The 13,527-nt window shown below is 38.3% G+C and overlaps 4 protein-coding genes, 2 long non-coding RNA genes and 1 pseudogene across 9 annotated transcripts in view; 5 read left to right on the forward strand and 2 right to left on the reverse strand.

Moving 5' to 3' along the window:
• The first annotated feature begins 329 nt into the window (after window positions 1-329).
• LOC130697366 (domesticated amidase effector 2-like) lies at window positions 330-1,062 on the forward strand. The gene is made up of 2 exons (XM_057520271.2): window positions 330-481; window positions 541-1,062. Exons 1-2 carry the CDS (start codon window positions 335-337, stop codon window positions 832-834), a joined length of 441 nt encoding a protein of 146 aa, XP_057376254.1. The 5' UTR covers window positions 330-334; the 3' UTR covers window positions 835-1,062.
• A 544-nt stretch (window positions 1,063-1,606) lies between these two features.
• LOC130697357 (isoaspartyl peptidase/L-asparaginase-like) lies at window positions 1,607-3,220 on the forward strand (annotated as a pseudogene).
• A 184-nt stretch (window positions 3,221-3,404) lies between these two features.
• LOC130697362 (dual specificity protein phosphatase 23-like) overlaps window positions 3,405-13,527 on the forward strand; it is a 70,913-nt gene continuing 60,790 nt past the window's right edge. Inside the window, exons 1-3 of one of the 3 annotated variants that reach the window (XM_057520268.2) lie at window positions 3,405-3,817; window positions 3,887-3,949; window positions 4,393-4,577. In XM_057520268.2, the coding sequence (XP_057376251.1) occupies window positions 3,548-3,817; window positions 3,887-3,949; window positions 4,393-4,443 (384 nt within the window). In that variant the 5' untranslated portion in view covers window positions 3,405-3,547 and the 3' untranslated portion in view covers window positions 4,444-4,577. Of the gene's footprint in view, window positions 3,818-3,886; window positions 4,314-4,392; window positions 4,578-13,527 lie in introns of those variants that run through there. The other 2 variants (XM_059494552.1, XM_057520267.2) reach the window with 2 other exon arrangements.
• Window positions 5,151-6,123, forward strand: LOC130697367 (NPC intracellular cholesterol transporter 2 homolog a-like). Its single transcript, XM_057520272.1, has 5 exons — window positions 5,151-5,309; window positions 5,368-5,472; window positions 5,549-5,612; window positions 5,679-5,793; window positions 5,931-6,123. Exons 1-5 carry the CDS (start codon window positions 5,237-5,239, stop codon window positions 6,012-6,014), a joined length of 441 nt encoding a protein of 146 aa, XP_057376255.1. The 5' UTR covers window positions 5,151-5,236; the 3' UTR covers window positions 6,015-6,123.
• Window positions 6,447-8,225, forward strand: LOC130697371 (uncharacterized). Its single transcript, XR_009420667.1, has 5 exons — window positions 6,447-6,511; window positions 6,565-6,830; window positions 6,901-7,085; window positions 7,148-7,493; window positions 7,565-8,225. It is a non-coding gene; the product is annotated as an uncharacterized LOC130697371 (long non-coding RNA).
• LOC130697373 (uncharacterized) lies at window positions 9,484-11,121 on the reverse strand. Of its 2 annotated transcripts, XR_009420669.1 has the most exons (6): window positions 11,057-11,104; window positions 10,922-11,003; window positions 10,738-10,851; window positions 10,483-10,667; window positions 10,075-10,420; window positions 9,484-10,003 (listed from the first exon to the last, which is right to left on the reverse strand). It is a non-coding gene; the product is annotated as an uncharacterized LOC130697373 (long non-coding RNA). The 2 variants fall into 2 exon arrangements; XR_009420668.1 differs by having other exon boundaries at window positions 10,738-11,003; window positions 11,057-11,121.
• Window positions 11,445-12,110, reverse strand: LOC130697564 (NPC intracellular cholesterol transporter 2-like). Its single transcript, XM_057520473.1, has 4 exons — window positions 12,092-12,110; window positions 11,956-12,019; window positions 11,775-11,889; window positions 11,445-11,637 (listed from the first exon to the last, which is right to left on the reverse strand). The coding sequence occupies exons 1-4, from the start codon at window positions 12,108-12,110 to the stop codon at window positions 11,554-11,556; spliced, it is 282 nt and encodes a 93-aa protein (XP_057376456.1). The 3' UTR covers window positions 11,445-11,553.

Here is a 13,527-nt window from a genome sequence, read left to right on the forward strand (position 1 = left end):
AAGGAAACATACCCAGTAGAACCGACTACGTTCCACCAATGGGAATGACGGCACGTCGTCTACAAAATGGCTGATTCAAAAAAATATTGCAATAACACCACATATAAAAAGCATGGCATTTTGAAAGTGCAATCAGTTCACTTAAAAACTAGCCCTGCATTAGGTAATAATCGTTACATTTACTCTTTTGCATCATTCTTTTTTGTTCTATTTTTTCTCTACAATAAGTATAATACTTTTGGTTCAACATTTCTTAAAGACCTTGAGAAAAGAAGGAAAAAATTGTGAATTCTACTTTGTTGAATACTTGAAATTCTTTTTGCAGGTTAAAACCATGAAATTCTTCATCCTTACGGTTTTGGTGATTACCTTAATTGATCAGAGCTTCGGAGGAAGATGTTCTAACCCAAGAGCTTACAGCGGTAAAGTAGTAGCTGATCCTTGGGGCACGTATCGCGGTGAATGCGTCTCTTTTTACAAGGTGTTACTATTCATTCCTTAGTTGTCCCATGTAACCTAGATCGAGATATCACTTTGTAGACATGTTCTGGAGATCATCGTCCTACGACGCAATGGAGGAGAGGAATGCGGGTAAAAAATGCTAATATACCCGTCGGCACAGGAATTGCATCTTTTACGAACGGAAATCGTTACGTCGGCAGCAATTGCAATAGACCTAATCCATGTGGGCATGTTGCAATTTATGTTGGCCAGAATTCGCAAGGAATTCAAGTTTGGGATCAGTGGAGGGGTCAACCTGTTCACTATCGTACACTTTACTTCGGTAGGGGCAGCAGCAGCAACAACGGTGATCATTTCTACGTCATTAACTAATTGATTTATCAGCAAAGGCTAGATTTTCTTTTTTGGTATACCAAGGGGATTCAGACACCATTTATTTCCACTTCCTTTTTCCATTGTGCTTAGGCTGCATATAACTTTTACCGACATTATAGACCTTGCTACTGGTAGGCCAGTAATAAGCGTTTTCGTAGCACTACTAATTGGCAAGGAAACACATGAATGTTTAATTTTGTAGAAACTCTGTGGCAAAAATGAGTTCTCTCGAAAAAAAAGGTGGAGCCACACTCCACATTGCGGAGCTCACCGAAGTTTTCCGGCTGATAGTTCCATCCTGCACACAGAGGAAATAGCCACAATGTTGGCGGCCCATTATCTTCTTTGGTAAATTAAGAGGAACTAGACGACCCCGCATGATTTCTTGTGTTTTGTTCTGTTTTATGTTTTTCTAATTCATTCCTAGATTTATCGCAGAATGGTTAATACAAACTTGGAATTGCATGATCGCTCAACGCCAGATCCTTTAATGATTTAAAGCGTTCGCGCTGCTATTGTCATATCTTGTGAGATCTTGAATGGGAAAAACGCGGCGTGACTTGATTACAAAAATAATAATAATATTTAATTTATCTTTTTTTTTATTTGACCATGGGTATTTCTAAATCTGCCTGTACTGCTGTACAATTGTTTTTTTCTGTAAGATGTAAAAAAGCGAAAAGAAAAAGAAAAATCGCGGTTGCCATGACGCTGGAGATGCAATATTCGTCTGCTATGTCTCTCTTCAAAAGTTGTTTTCATTAAATCGTCAAAATTCATCTCCTGTTTCGTGTCGCGTGCTTTAGTGTTCTGTGATAACCGGATCTATGGGGGACGCAACTAAAGCAGCCTGTATTTTAACATTCTTATGTGGCGTTTTTATTGGGTACCAGTTGAAAGGTTGGCGGATCGAGTGGTTGAAACGAAGGCGGGAGAGACTAGCCAACAAGTTACTAGAAACCCAGAAAGAAATCGAATTGTTATCTAAGTCAAATTAAAGACATATTATTGAGTTCCATATAAAATTTAATTTTTTGTTATGAATAAAGTAGAGCCTGTTGTAGTAATTCATGGGGGGCCTGGGCAATCCCTGAAAATATTAGTGATGCAAGCAGAAATGGGGTCAAGTTAGCGGCTAAAAAATCTTATGACATTTTGAAACATGGTGGTTCAGCTCTTGATGCTGTTGAAGCGGCAGTTGTTATTCTTGAAGATGAACCAGTATTTGACGCAGGGAAAGGTTCATGCTTGAATGCTGCTGGTTTAATTGAAATGGATGCTTCTATTATGGATGGCACTTCTCTGAAAGCTGGTAATTTCCAAATATTTAGACTATGCTGACAGCAATTTGTCATCTCACGCTCAAGATATTCTAATTAAGGAGCTGTTGCAGCAGTGGCAAATATTAGCAACCCAATTTGTTTAGCTCGGATGGTTATGGAACAAACTGACCATTGCTTGCTTGTGGGTGAAGGAGCAAATATGTTTGCCAATGAGTGCAATGTACCCAGCGTAGACCCATCAAGTTTGGTCACTGAAGCGTGTCTTGATGAATGGCAAACTTTTGAAAAATATAAAAGTGCTGTAGATTCTTTATTTAACAACCAGTAAGTACTATTCATTCATTTGTGCATCAGCTGATTGAAAGCTAATTATTTTAGAATCAATGCACTGCCACTTGGACATGACACTGTCGGAGCTGTTGCCATGGACGCCAACGGTCGAATTGCAGCCGCGACATCCACAGGAGGTATCACCGGTAAAAGAGTGGGCCGGGTTGGAGATAGTCCTCTAATAGGTAATGCTATGTTCAACCATAAATGAAACATCTGATTCAGCTTCTGATTATTCCAGGAAGTGGAACTTATGCAATTGACGAAATTGGTGGCGTGTCCTGTACTGGCCATGGAGAATCTATCATAAAAATATGTTTAGCCAAACATATAATCTGCTTGATGGAAAGCGGTAAATTTTCATATTTATCCATCATCTGGCAACACAACACCATTATATCCCATATGGAATTGTAGGCATGAAAGCTCAAGAAGCTGTCGAGCAATCCCTACAGTTAATGAATTCAAGAGTAAAAGGTGCAGGCGGCGCCATTTGCATCAGCGCTTCCGGTGAACCTGCTTTTCACTTCACTACCGAACGAATGGCGTGGGCAATTGCCAAAGCGGATGTCTTATCGTGGGGTCTCGATCCAAATGAATGTAACATTGAAAAGATGGCCTGAAATCGTCATCATCTGCCTTCAACTATTTAGTGCAAAGTAACAACAATTTTAGATGTATGGTGCAATTGCGGGCTGGGCCCAATATCATTTTTTTCCAAGCGGTTGTAACGTGCGGAAATTAATAGAGGTTGAAACCGCTTTCAGTTATCTGCGGCCTTGAAATCACAATCTATAGTCATGTGCCAATCGTGGCGTGCGTTCATAGATTTTTCTTCTCCATATGGCAATGTTTATTTGAGGCCTAAATCTTAGATTTTTAATGACCTTGTTGGCTGTGGTTTTAGAATGGAAACTGATAACCAGGCGTCCTTCGAATGAAAAGGAATTGACCAACGGCGGTCGATTTTTAACTGTATTATTCATCAAGGTTAAAGGCATTCGTAACCGAGGAAACGGTTGTAACCGGGATTTCGCAGTTGAAAATAGGATTAGAACGTAACAAACATTTGAAAGTACAGGTTGTGTCTATTCGCTATGTGCTCAACAACTCCCAAGAACTTCTCGTGGCTGGAGGATGGAAAAATTGCTGCCCTGGCTTTCCCTGATAAGCGGGAGGATTTAGAATTTCTCGCGAATCACGGCATCCGCTATCTGGTTACTTTGACCAAAGAATTAAAACCCAACACGGAAGAAGTACCAGCATTAATCGGAGTTAATATTTGTGTGGATGATTACTGTACTTTCACTATGGAGCAAGTGCAGCAGTTCATTGGAATTTGTGAAAAAGCTTTGGAAGAAAATCAGGTCACACACATTTCACAGTTTTATAGAAAGTTAACCTGTTATTCCTAATTTTGCTTTGCTTTATCGTAGGGGGTTGCTGTACATTGCCGTGCTGGAATCGGAAGGACAGGAACCCTTCTTGCCTGCTACCTAGTACGGTTTAAACATTTAAACCCTGAAGAGGCTATTTTGCATGTTAGAACTGCACGGCCGCACTCGATTGAAACCGTAGATCAAGAGAAAACTGTAGCCGAATATTACGAATTTTTGCACCGGACGCCAAGTGTTGAAGCGGCTGCGAAATAACCTTGCCTTTCCGCACCATCGATTAATCATCATTTTTACTAGATTGTTTAAAAATACGTGTTTTGCCTGATTGCCAATTTTGAAGGGATGCCATATTTTAATATCCGATACCGCCCGGTGAATTTTTATGATTTCAGTATCAACTCTGATACACGAAGCTTATCGACCTTTCATAAAGGCCGAGGCTTGTTGTTGGACAACAATGTTAAGGAAGCTTTTTATTTGTTTGTTTGTTAGTTTTCTTACGTAACCTGAAAGGTTTCTTGTTTTGATTTCGGGTCACTTTCTAGTGCCTATTGGTATTGACGCCACAGCCTGTGGGAACTTGCCTTAATTCCTAGTAATAATTTTGCCTTCAATTTTTGTTGCATGGGAGGCGCCTTTACATTAAAAACCCTGGTACATCTGGCTGACTACATGTCTTACACTTAAAGGTAACACTTTGCTTTCTAAATATGCGTTGTCAAAATTCGTCCATTTTTCTTTTGTTTTGCAGTGCCAACCTAGGTTAAGCTGAGCTGATCTACTGGAGGGAGATAAGGCGGTCATAAAGGGGCCTTAACGAAGCCGTGGTTGTTAACTTCCGAAGCCTGGGGACGGGTGACCTAGAACACTAGCCAATTTCCAAAGACGTTATGCATAATTAATCATAACTGAATTGGTAAATGGTGAGCACTCAATGATACACACAGTCTTCCCCGTCGGGAATGACGGTATCACGCAACTGAGCTCCCGGCACCGACGTCTCTTATTTTTGAGAGAAAAAAGTCACGAACACGGAAGAGATAATTCTGTTTGTACCTTCCGCGTGCCATTAGCAAATGTTAGGTCCAATATTCACTGTACTATCAAACCCAGGAAGATCATGATGAGGTGATAACACCTTAACTTATGCATCATAGTAGGATCTCTATAGCTTCCTGAATAGATAAAAAGGTAAGATCAAAAATTGCTCTAATTCTGTATTGGTTTGCCAGACATCTAGGGCCTTATTAAATCGGCGGTAGACACCCAACAATAATTTCCGCATCGTTATCGACACATATCGTGAACATTATAGGTAAACATATAAAAGGACATTCATTTCTCCCATTACTTCATTCGCTACAACTCCTGGCAAATTTAATCATCAAAATGTTTAAGGCAACTATCGCAGCCTGTGCCCTTCTGATTGCCATCGTCTCTGCGACTCCGTTTAGGGATTGTGGTAATTTTTCATTTCTTGTTTCTTTTTGTTATTTGAATTTAAACTGATTTCAATGCAGGATCTACATCAACTTTAACCGCTGTGCGTGTTCCTGGCTGCGAGGTACTACCATGCATCGTATACCGTGGAACCAATGTTTCTGTCGAATATGATTTCGTCTCAGGTGCGTATATAAAAACAAATCTTTAATAACAATAAAATTTAATCTTCTAATTTATTGTAATTTTCGTATTGGATAGCGGTTTCTACTAACACATTGACGACCGACGTGAAGGGCGTTATTGGTGGCGTAACTCTTCCTTGGTATGCGATTTAAAAAATGTGCAAGAATGTTAGTCATCGCGTTCTTTATTGACGTTTTATCATTAGGCCTGGTAGATTTCCTCCTGCTTGCGAGGACGTAAAAGTTGGTGACTGCCCTGTGGCAGTGGCTGAGCCCATTACTATGTCAACCCTTCTAGTTCTATCTTCTGCCTTCCCTTCGGTAAGCTTCGTTCAATAGTACTGTTTGCGTTAAGAAATGAAAAAATCAGTTTTTTCCTACCTGAAAGGCGATTTACCATGTAGACCAAACATACCACTCAAAATTCGAAAGCAATTACATTCCACCTTCCATTTTAGGTGAACGCCAAAGCCATATGGGAACTTCGCGACGATAGTGATAGCACTCTTGTTTGCTTCGAAGTAACGGTCAAACTTCTATAAATCAAGCGATCCACGTCTTCTGCCAAAGGCAACTTCATAGAGTGCTTTCTTACATGCATGTCGAGGTTTCTTTCAAATCCATGCGATTTAATAAATTTCACGAAATGAATTTGTTCCTTTCTCTACTTCGTCGGACGAAATTTTTCTGGTTGTACATGAATGACGATTTAAAAACGCATGATCTTGTTCAGCCAACTTATGTGCTTTTTGAAATATATATGTATGTGTTTTTATTATTTTAGTTTTTAGCTTTAGCAGAGTATGGCAATCCGTTTTACATGAAAAAAAAAAAAAAATGGCGGAAAAAAAAAAAAAATCGCACTTTTTTCTCTTTTTTCTACCCGTAGCCATATATCAGTCGGTTTCGTTATTACAGGCATGTAAGCAATTTGAGTTAATTGTATCCCATTAGCAGTTAATTGAGTAGCGTGGCTGGAGAACAACGCGTGGATGGAGGAACAATTGAAAAATGGATAAGATAATAAAACAAAAAAATGGTAAGTATAAACATTATTATATTGGTTTTCAATTATTAATTATTGTTTATTAGATCAAATTATGAAGCTGCAGGCCCAGTTATTGGAACAACACAAAATATTAGATAACAAAGCTAAGGATCGTAGGCCTAACACGTAATGATTCTATTTATTTGCTTTTATTCATTCGTGTTTTGTAGCTCAAATTTTGAGTCTTCAAGCTCAGCTAGGGGAAAAGAACAAATTGGAACGGAACAGTTTCCAAACAGTGAAGGAGGTTTTTCAAAACTCATCTGTAACTGAACGTGAGGATGAGTTGGCATTAGGCGAACACAGCCAGGTACCTAAAGTTTTCAAATAAGAATTCAAAATAAGTATAGAATTTTAAAAAACAGTTATTTATTGCTTAGTTATTCAGTCCACCACATGACAGTGTGTTAAAATTTAAATTCTGTTAGTGCTGCACTAAAGGAATCGTTAGTAATAAGCTGATGCAGTGAAGGAACTGAACAATTGTGGGAACGTATTTGGGCCCAAAATGGGTGTGGTACAGAAACCCAGAAATGGCACGAGTTCAACATGAAACATGGATTAGGTACTTTTCGGTTTTTTGTCTATCGAAAAAGTATTTTTAATGCTATTATTTTGCATTCACAGATTTTAACGGGGGATCAAATCAAGTCTGGAAGTGTTACAGGATGGAAGAGTGAGCCTACAGATGAAAAAACACTGAGAGTGCATTACCGTAAGGTGTGAGGTAAATTAATAGAGTAATGCAAATTGCCTAATGAGAAGTACCATCTTGTGTTAATGAATCCAGTACAACAGCAATCCTTTATAGTTCTGTCACAGCTAGAAGCCTCAAATAATTCTGCTTCTCTGTCTAAAGAACAACTTGTCCTTTACGTTCAGAGTGTTGGGGAAACTGGGTACTTAAATGGCCCTAAAGATGTTTTAATTTTGCTGCTATTGCAGAGATGAAGATCATACATGGACTCTTTAGGTATGAAAGGATTTTTCTTCAAATAATTTTGAATTTATGACGAAGAATTTCTCCTCCTTTTTGCCAACCAGGTCTTATCTACCAAAAAAAATTTTATCCAATAGGAAAGGATTTTCATGTACTGGGAACACAACTATCAACAATGCAACATTCTACAGGTGCTAGTTTATCATTCAAGAGCCTTATACAATGAAGTTAATCTGCAATTTGAATGTCCTTTCCCAAGCTTCCACCAGAAGTTGAATCTATGAGTCATGTAAGTTCCATGATCAACAATTGATGTGTTTAACGGTGTTGTTTTTCTTTTCTCAATATAGGTTAATAGTAACATTGGATCTGAAAAGATTCTTGGTTGGGGCAAGACACTGAATAAATTGTATTGATTGGATGGATGACATGACATTGCTATACTTAATTCGGATTCCCCAGACGGTATTTGATATTTAAAAAATTGAAGTGCATATCTGGGCTCCCTTCTTTTCTGAAGCCCCGTTTCCCCTTGACTCATAATAAGCCCGTAGGGGGTCATGCCCCTACTGTACGGTATATATAAAAACAACATATACCGAGGTTTGGAGGGCTCTGGCCGGAAAGGGGACGTGGGGTGCCGCTTCGTCCGATGATGTGTTCACGGAGGGTGACGTGGCTGCCCACAAATCCGAACTAAAGGTTAATCGCTCCTGTAAAAATGTTCCATATCTTCGGCTCTTCTTCCGGCTTCTCTTAGCCAATCACCGGGTAATCTCCCCGGTGGGTCAACAAGGCAGTGTCTCCCCCTGCCTGGGTTGACGGCAACTTTTGAAAGGGCTATTATGCCTTTTTAAAGTTGCAAAAATAATTTTAATGTCCAGAGAATTGTCAATAAAATATTTTTTATATAATATTTTTTGCAAAATTCGTTTCATTCATTGTCTGTATTCGCTGTGTTCTCACGTTACACTTTTTATATTTAGCTTGCTTAATTCACCTTTATTGTTTTTGTCACCTTTGATGGTAAGCATTGTTTCCATTGGTTTATCGTTTATCTGTAAGTATTATTTATTACACTCTTTGAATTCTTCAACTTAGATTCAAGGAACAATCTGGATATTTTATGAAGTAATATTGTATTTTGTTTTACTCGTATGGGAACCGATCCCCAGACATTCAGCGTGCAACGCCGATGCTCTAACATTGAGCCACGAGATATATCTAAATATTTTATTATCGCATATCATATGTTATCGTCCAGGATGTTTATGCAGTCTTTCACAACTATATGTTTATCTTTCTATTGCTTCCATAAGGTTCTTAGCTCTGTGGTAGAGCTTTTATCTGCGATACCCGTTTTTTCAAACCTCAGTAGATGTGTAAAAATGAAGTAGAATAATGTAGAAGAGTATATTGCAGAATTGCATTTCAGTTTTATTCTAAGTGTAAATGCAAGTCCACAAGTGACTAGAAAAAAAAGCCAACTTAAAATCATATGATTCGTGGCTCATTGGTAGAGCATCGGCGAGGTATGCCGAACATCCAGGGTTCGATCCCTGGATATTAATAGAATGCTTACAGATAAACGATAAACCATCAACAGATAACCGTCACCTTACCATCAAATGTGACAAAAACACATAAAGCAAAGCCAAAAAAAAAAATTGATAAATGCAATGTGTGAACAAAGCTAACACAAACAATGAAAGAAACGAATTTTGCAAAAAATATTTTATAAAAAAAATTTTATTGACAATTCTCTGGACATTAAAATTATTTTTGCAACTTTAAAAAGGCACAATAGCCCTTTCAAAAGTTGCCGTCAACCCAGGCAGGGGGAGACACTGCCTTGTTGACCCACCGGGGAGATTACCCGGTGATTGGCTAAGAGAAGCCGGAAGAAGAGCTGAAGATTTGGAACATTTTTACAGGAGCGATTAACCTTTAGTTCGGATTTGTGGGCAGCCACGTCACCCTCCGTGAACACATCATCGGACGAAGCGGCACCCCACGTCCCCTTTCCGGCCAGAGCCCTCCAAACCTCGGTATATGTTGTTTTTATATATACCGTACAGTAGGGGCATGACCCCCTACGGGCTTATTATGAGTCAAGGGGAAACGGGGCTTCAGAAAAGAAGGGAGCCCAGATATGCACTTCAATTTTTTAAATATCAAATACCGTCTGGGGAATCCGAATTAAGTATAGCAATGTCATGTCATCCATCCAATCAATACAATTTATTCAGTGTCTTGCCCCAACCAAGAATCTTTTCAGATCCAATGTTACTATTAACCTATATTGAGAAAAGAAAAACAACACCGTTAAACACATCAATTGTTGATCATGGAACTTACATGACTCATAGATTCAACTTCTGGTGGAAGCTTGGGAAAGGACATTCAAATTGCAGATTAACTTCATTGTATAAGGCTCTTGAATGATAAACTAGCACCTGTAGAATGTTGCATTGTTGATAGTTGTGTTCCCAGTACATGAAAATCCTTTCCTATTGGATAAAATTTTTTTTGGTAGATAAGACCTGGTTGGCAAAAAGGAGGAGAAATTCTTCGTCATAAATTCAAAATTATTTGAAGAAAAATCCTTTCATACCTAAAGAGTCCATGTATGATCTTCATCTCTGCAATAGCAGCAAAATTAAAACATCTTTAGGGCCATTTAAGTACCCAGTTTCCCCAACACTCTGAACGTAAAGGACAAGTTGTTCTTTAGACAGAGAAGCAGAATTATTTGAGGCTTCTAGCTGTGACAGAACTATAAAGGATTGCTGTTGTACTGGATTCATTAACACAAGATGGTACTTCTCATTAGGCAATTTGCATTACTCTATTAATTTACCTCACACCTTACGGTAATGCACTCTCAGTGTTTTTTCATCTGTAGGCTCACTCTTCCATCCTGTAACACTTCCAGACTTGATTTGATCCCCCGTTAAAATCTGTGAATGCAAAATAATAGCATTAAAAATACTTTTTCGATAGACAAAAAACCGAAAAGTACCTAATCCATGTTTCATGTTGAACTCGTGCCATTTCTGGGTTTCTGTACCACACCCATTTTGGGCCCAAATACGTTCCCACAATTGTTCAGTTCCTTCACTGCATCAGCTTATTACTAACGATTCCTTTAGTGCAGCACTAACAGAATTTAAATTTTAACACACTGTCATGTGGTGGACTGAATAACTAAGCAATAAATAACTGTTTTTTAAAATTCTATACTTATTTTGAATTCTTATTTGAAAACTTTAGGTACCTGGCTGTGTTCGCCTAATGCCAACTCATCCTCACGTTCAGTTACAGATGAGTTTTGAAAAACCTCCTTCACTGTTTGGAAACTGTTCCGTTCCAATTTGTTCTTTTCCCCTAGCTGAGCTTGAAGACTCAAAATTTGAGCTACAAAACACGAATGAATAAAAGCAAATAAATAGAATCATTACGTGTTAGGCCTACGATCCTTAGCTTTGTTATCTAATATTTTGTGTTGTTCCAATAACTGGGCCTGCAGCTTCATAATTTGATCTAATAAACAATAATTAATAATTGAAAACCAATATAATAATGTTTATACTTACCATTTTTTTGTTTTATTATCTTATCCATTTTTCAATTGTTCCTCCATCCACGCGTTGTTCTCCAGCCACGCTACTCAATTAACTGCTAATGGGATACAATTAACTCAAATTGCTTACATGCCTGTAATAACGAAACCGACTGATATATGGCTACGGGTAGAAAAAAGAGAAAAAAGTGCGATTTTTTTTTTTTTTCCGCCATTTTTTTTTTTTTTTCATGTAAAACGGATTGCCATACTCTGCTAAAGCTAAAAACTAAAATAATAAAAACACATACATATATATTTCAAAAAGCACATAAGTTGGCTGAACAAGATCATGCGTTTTTAAATCGTCATTCATGTACAACCAGAAAAATTTCGTCCGACGAAGTAGAGAAAGGAACAAATTCATTTCGTGAAATTTATTAAATCGCATGGATTTGAAAGAAACCTCGACATGCATGTAAGAAAGCACTCTATGAAGTTGCCTTTGGCAGAAGACGTGGATCGCTTGATTTATAGAAGTTTGACCGTTACTTCGAAGCAAACAAGAGTGCTATCACTATCGTCGCGAAGTTCCCATATGGCTTTGGCGTTCACCTAAAATGGAAGGTGGAATGTAATTGCTTTCGAATTTTGAGTGGTATGTTTGGTCTACATGGTAAATCGCCTTTCAGGTAGGAAAAAACTGATTTTTTCATTTCTTAACGCAAACAGTACTATTGAACGAAGCTTACCGAAGGGAAGGCAGAAGATAGAACTAGAAGGGTTGACATAGTAATGGGCTCAGCCACTGCCACAGGGCAGTCACCAACTTTTACGTCCTCGCAAGCAGGAGGAAATCTACCAGGCCTAATGATAAAACGTCAATAAAGAACGCGATGACTAACATTCTTGCACATTTTTGAAATCGCATACCAAGGAAGAGTTACGCCACCAATAACGCCCTTCACGTCGGTCGTCAATGTGTTAGTAGAAACCGCTATCCAATACGAAAATTACAATAAATTAGAAGATTAAATTTTATTGTTATTAAAGATTTGTTTTTATATACGCACCTGAGACGAAATCATATTCGTATTATTTTTTTTCCACTTCTTCCACATTCTATACGAACTAAACATAAAAATACGATAATATAACTACACAAAGGTTAGAAGTTAATTTTGATATGTAACAGGTAATGGGATAATGGGACATGTCCCCTTGTTTGGACTTAGAAAATTTTTCAAGTAGGTGCAGCCTTTATTTTTTATTCAATATCGGTCGTAAGCGTATAACGAAGAGTTGTCTCACCATACTAATACACCATGGTTCAAGTAACCATATCCAATTAGGGCTCGGCCCCGATCGTCTTTGATCGGGGCAAACCGCGGTTTTTCATTTAAAAATCGTCAAACCGTCGGTTCAGTTTGGTCATTTTTTACTGCGGTTCGGTTTTCGGTTTGCAGCTGGGCAAAACCGGTTTGAACCGCCATTAAAAATTTTTTTTTAAACTTAGCTGAAATTCCAAATCAAGTAATTATCACTAATTGTTGTGAGCGTAATGGTGATCGGCAACTTGTTGTAAATCAAATTTCCGATCAGACTTGTAGACATCGCGATCGAAAATTGGTCGATCCTTCCGCCATCTAGCGACAAAATCTGTTACTGATGTTATTGTCCTATGCAAACCACAAATCCGCGGTGCAAACCGTAAAACCGCGGTGCAAACAGAAAACCGCGATACAAACCGTCAAACCGCGGTTCAATCGGTTTGAAAAACGGCAAACCGAACCGCACCGGTTTGTCCTTTAAAAAAAAAAAAACCGCGCGGGTCGGCCAAAATCGTGCCCGATCGTCGCGGGGCCGAGCCCTATATCCAAACCATGTCTGAAGGAATCAATGAGAAAATTAAATAGGAATCTGGCCGCTAGATGGCCATAGCTGTAAAAAAGAAAAAAAAGGCCAATTTTTTTTTTTTTTGGGGGGTAAAACGGATTGCCATAGACTTATGGCCAGACCTGCCGTAATCGCGATTGAAAATTAATCGCGATTGCGATTTCGATTAAAATTTTAATCGGCGATCAAATTATTTTAAAATAATCGAAATCGGCGATTAAAGTGGAAAAAATTAATTTTTAATCGCGATTATTTTTCGATTATTTAGCGACATCTATGAACGGTAGATGAGACTATATGAAAGTCTACTCATAGCTTTGTCATTTTTGTAGCAGACGCTTTTTTTAAAATTTTCACTTGTTTCAATTTTTTCAATTTAAACAATGGCAAGTTATTTTCTTACTGCTAGATGGCGGTCAAAAATAATCGGAAAAACAATCGCTAAGAAATTTAATCGCCGATCAAATTTTTTCAACAGACGAATGATCGCCGATCATTTTTTTTGCGATTATCGACGGCTACCGATAATCGCTCAAGAAATAATCGGACGGCAAGTCTGCTTATGGCAATCCGTTTTACCCAATAAAAAAAAAAAAATATTGGCCTTTT

Source organism: Daphnia carinata, chromosome 3, assembly GCF_022539665.2.
Source record: "Daphnia carinata strain CSIRO-1 chromosome 3, CSIRO_AGI_Dcar_HiC_V3, whole genome shotgun sequence".
Classification (NCBI taxonomy): Eukaryota; Metazoa; Arthropoda; class Branchiopoda; order Diplostraca; family Daphniidae; genus Daphnia; species Daphnia carinata.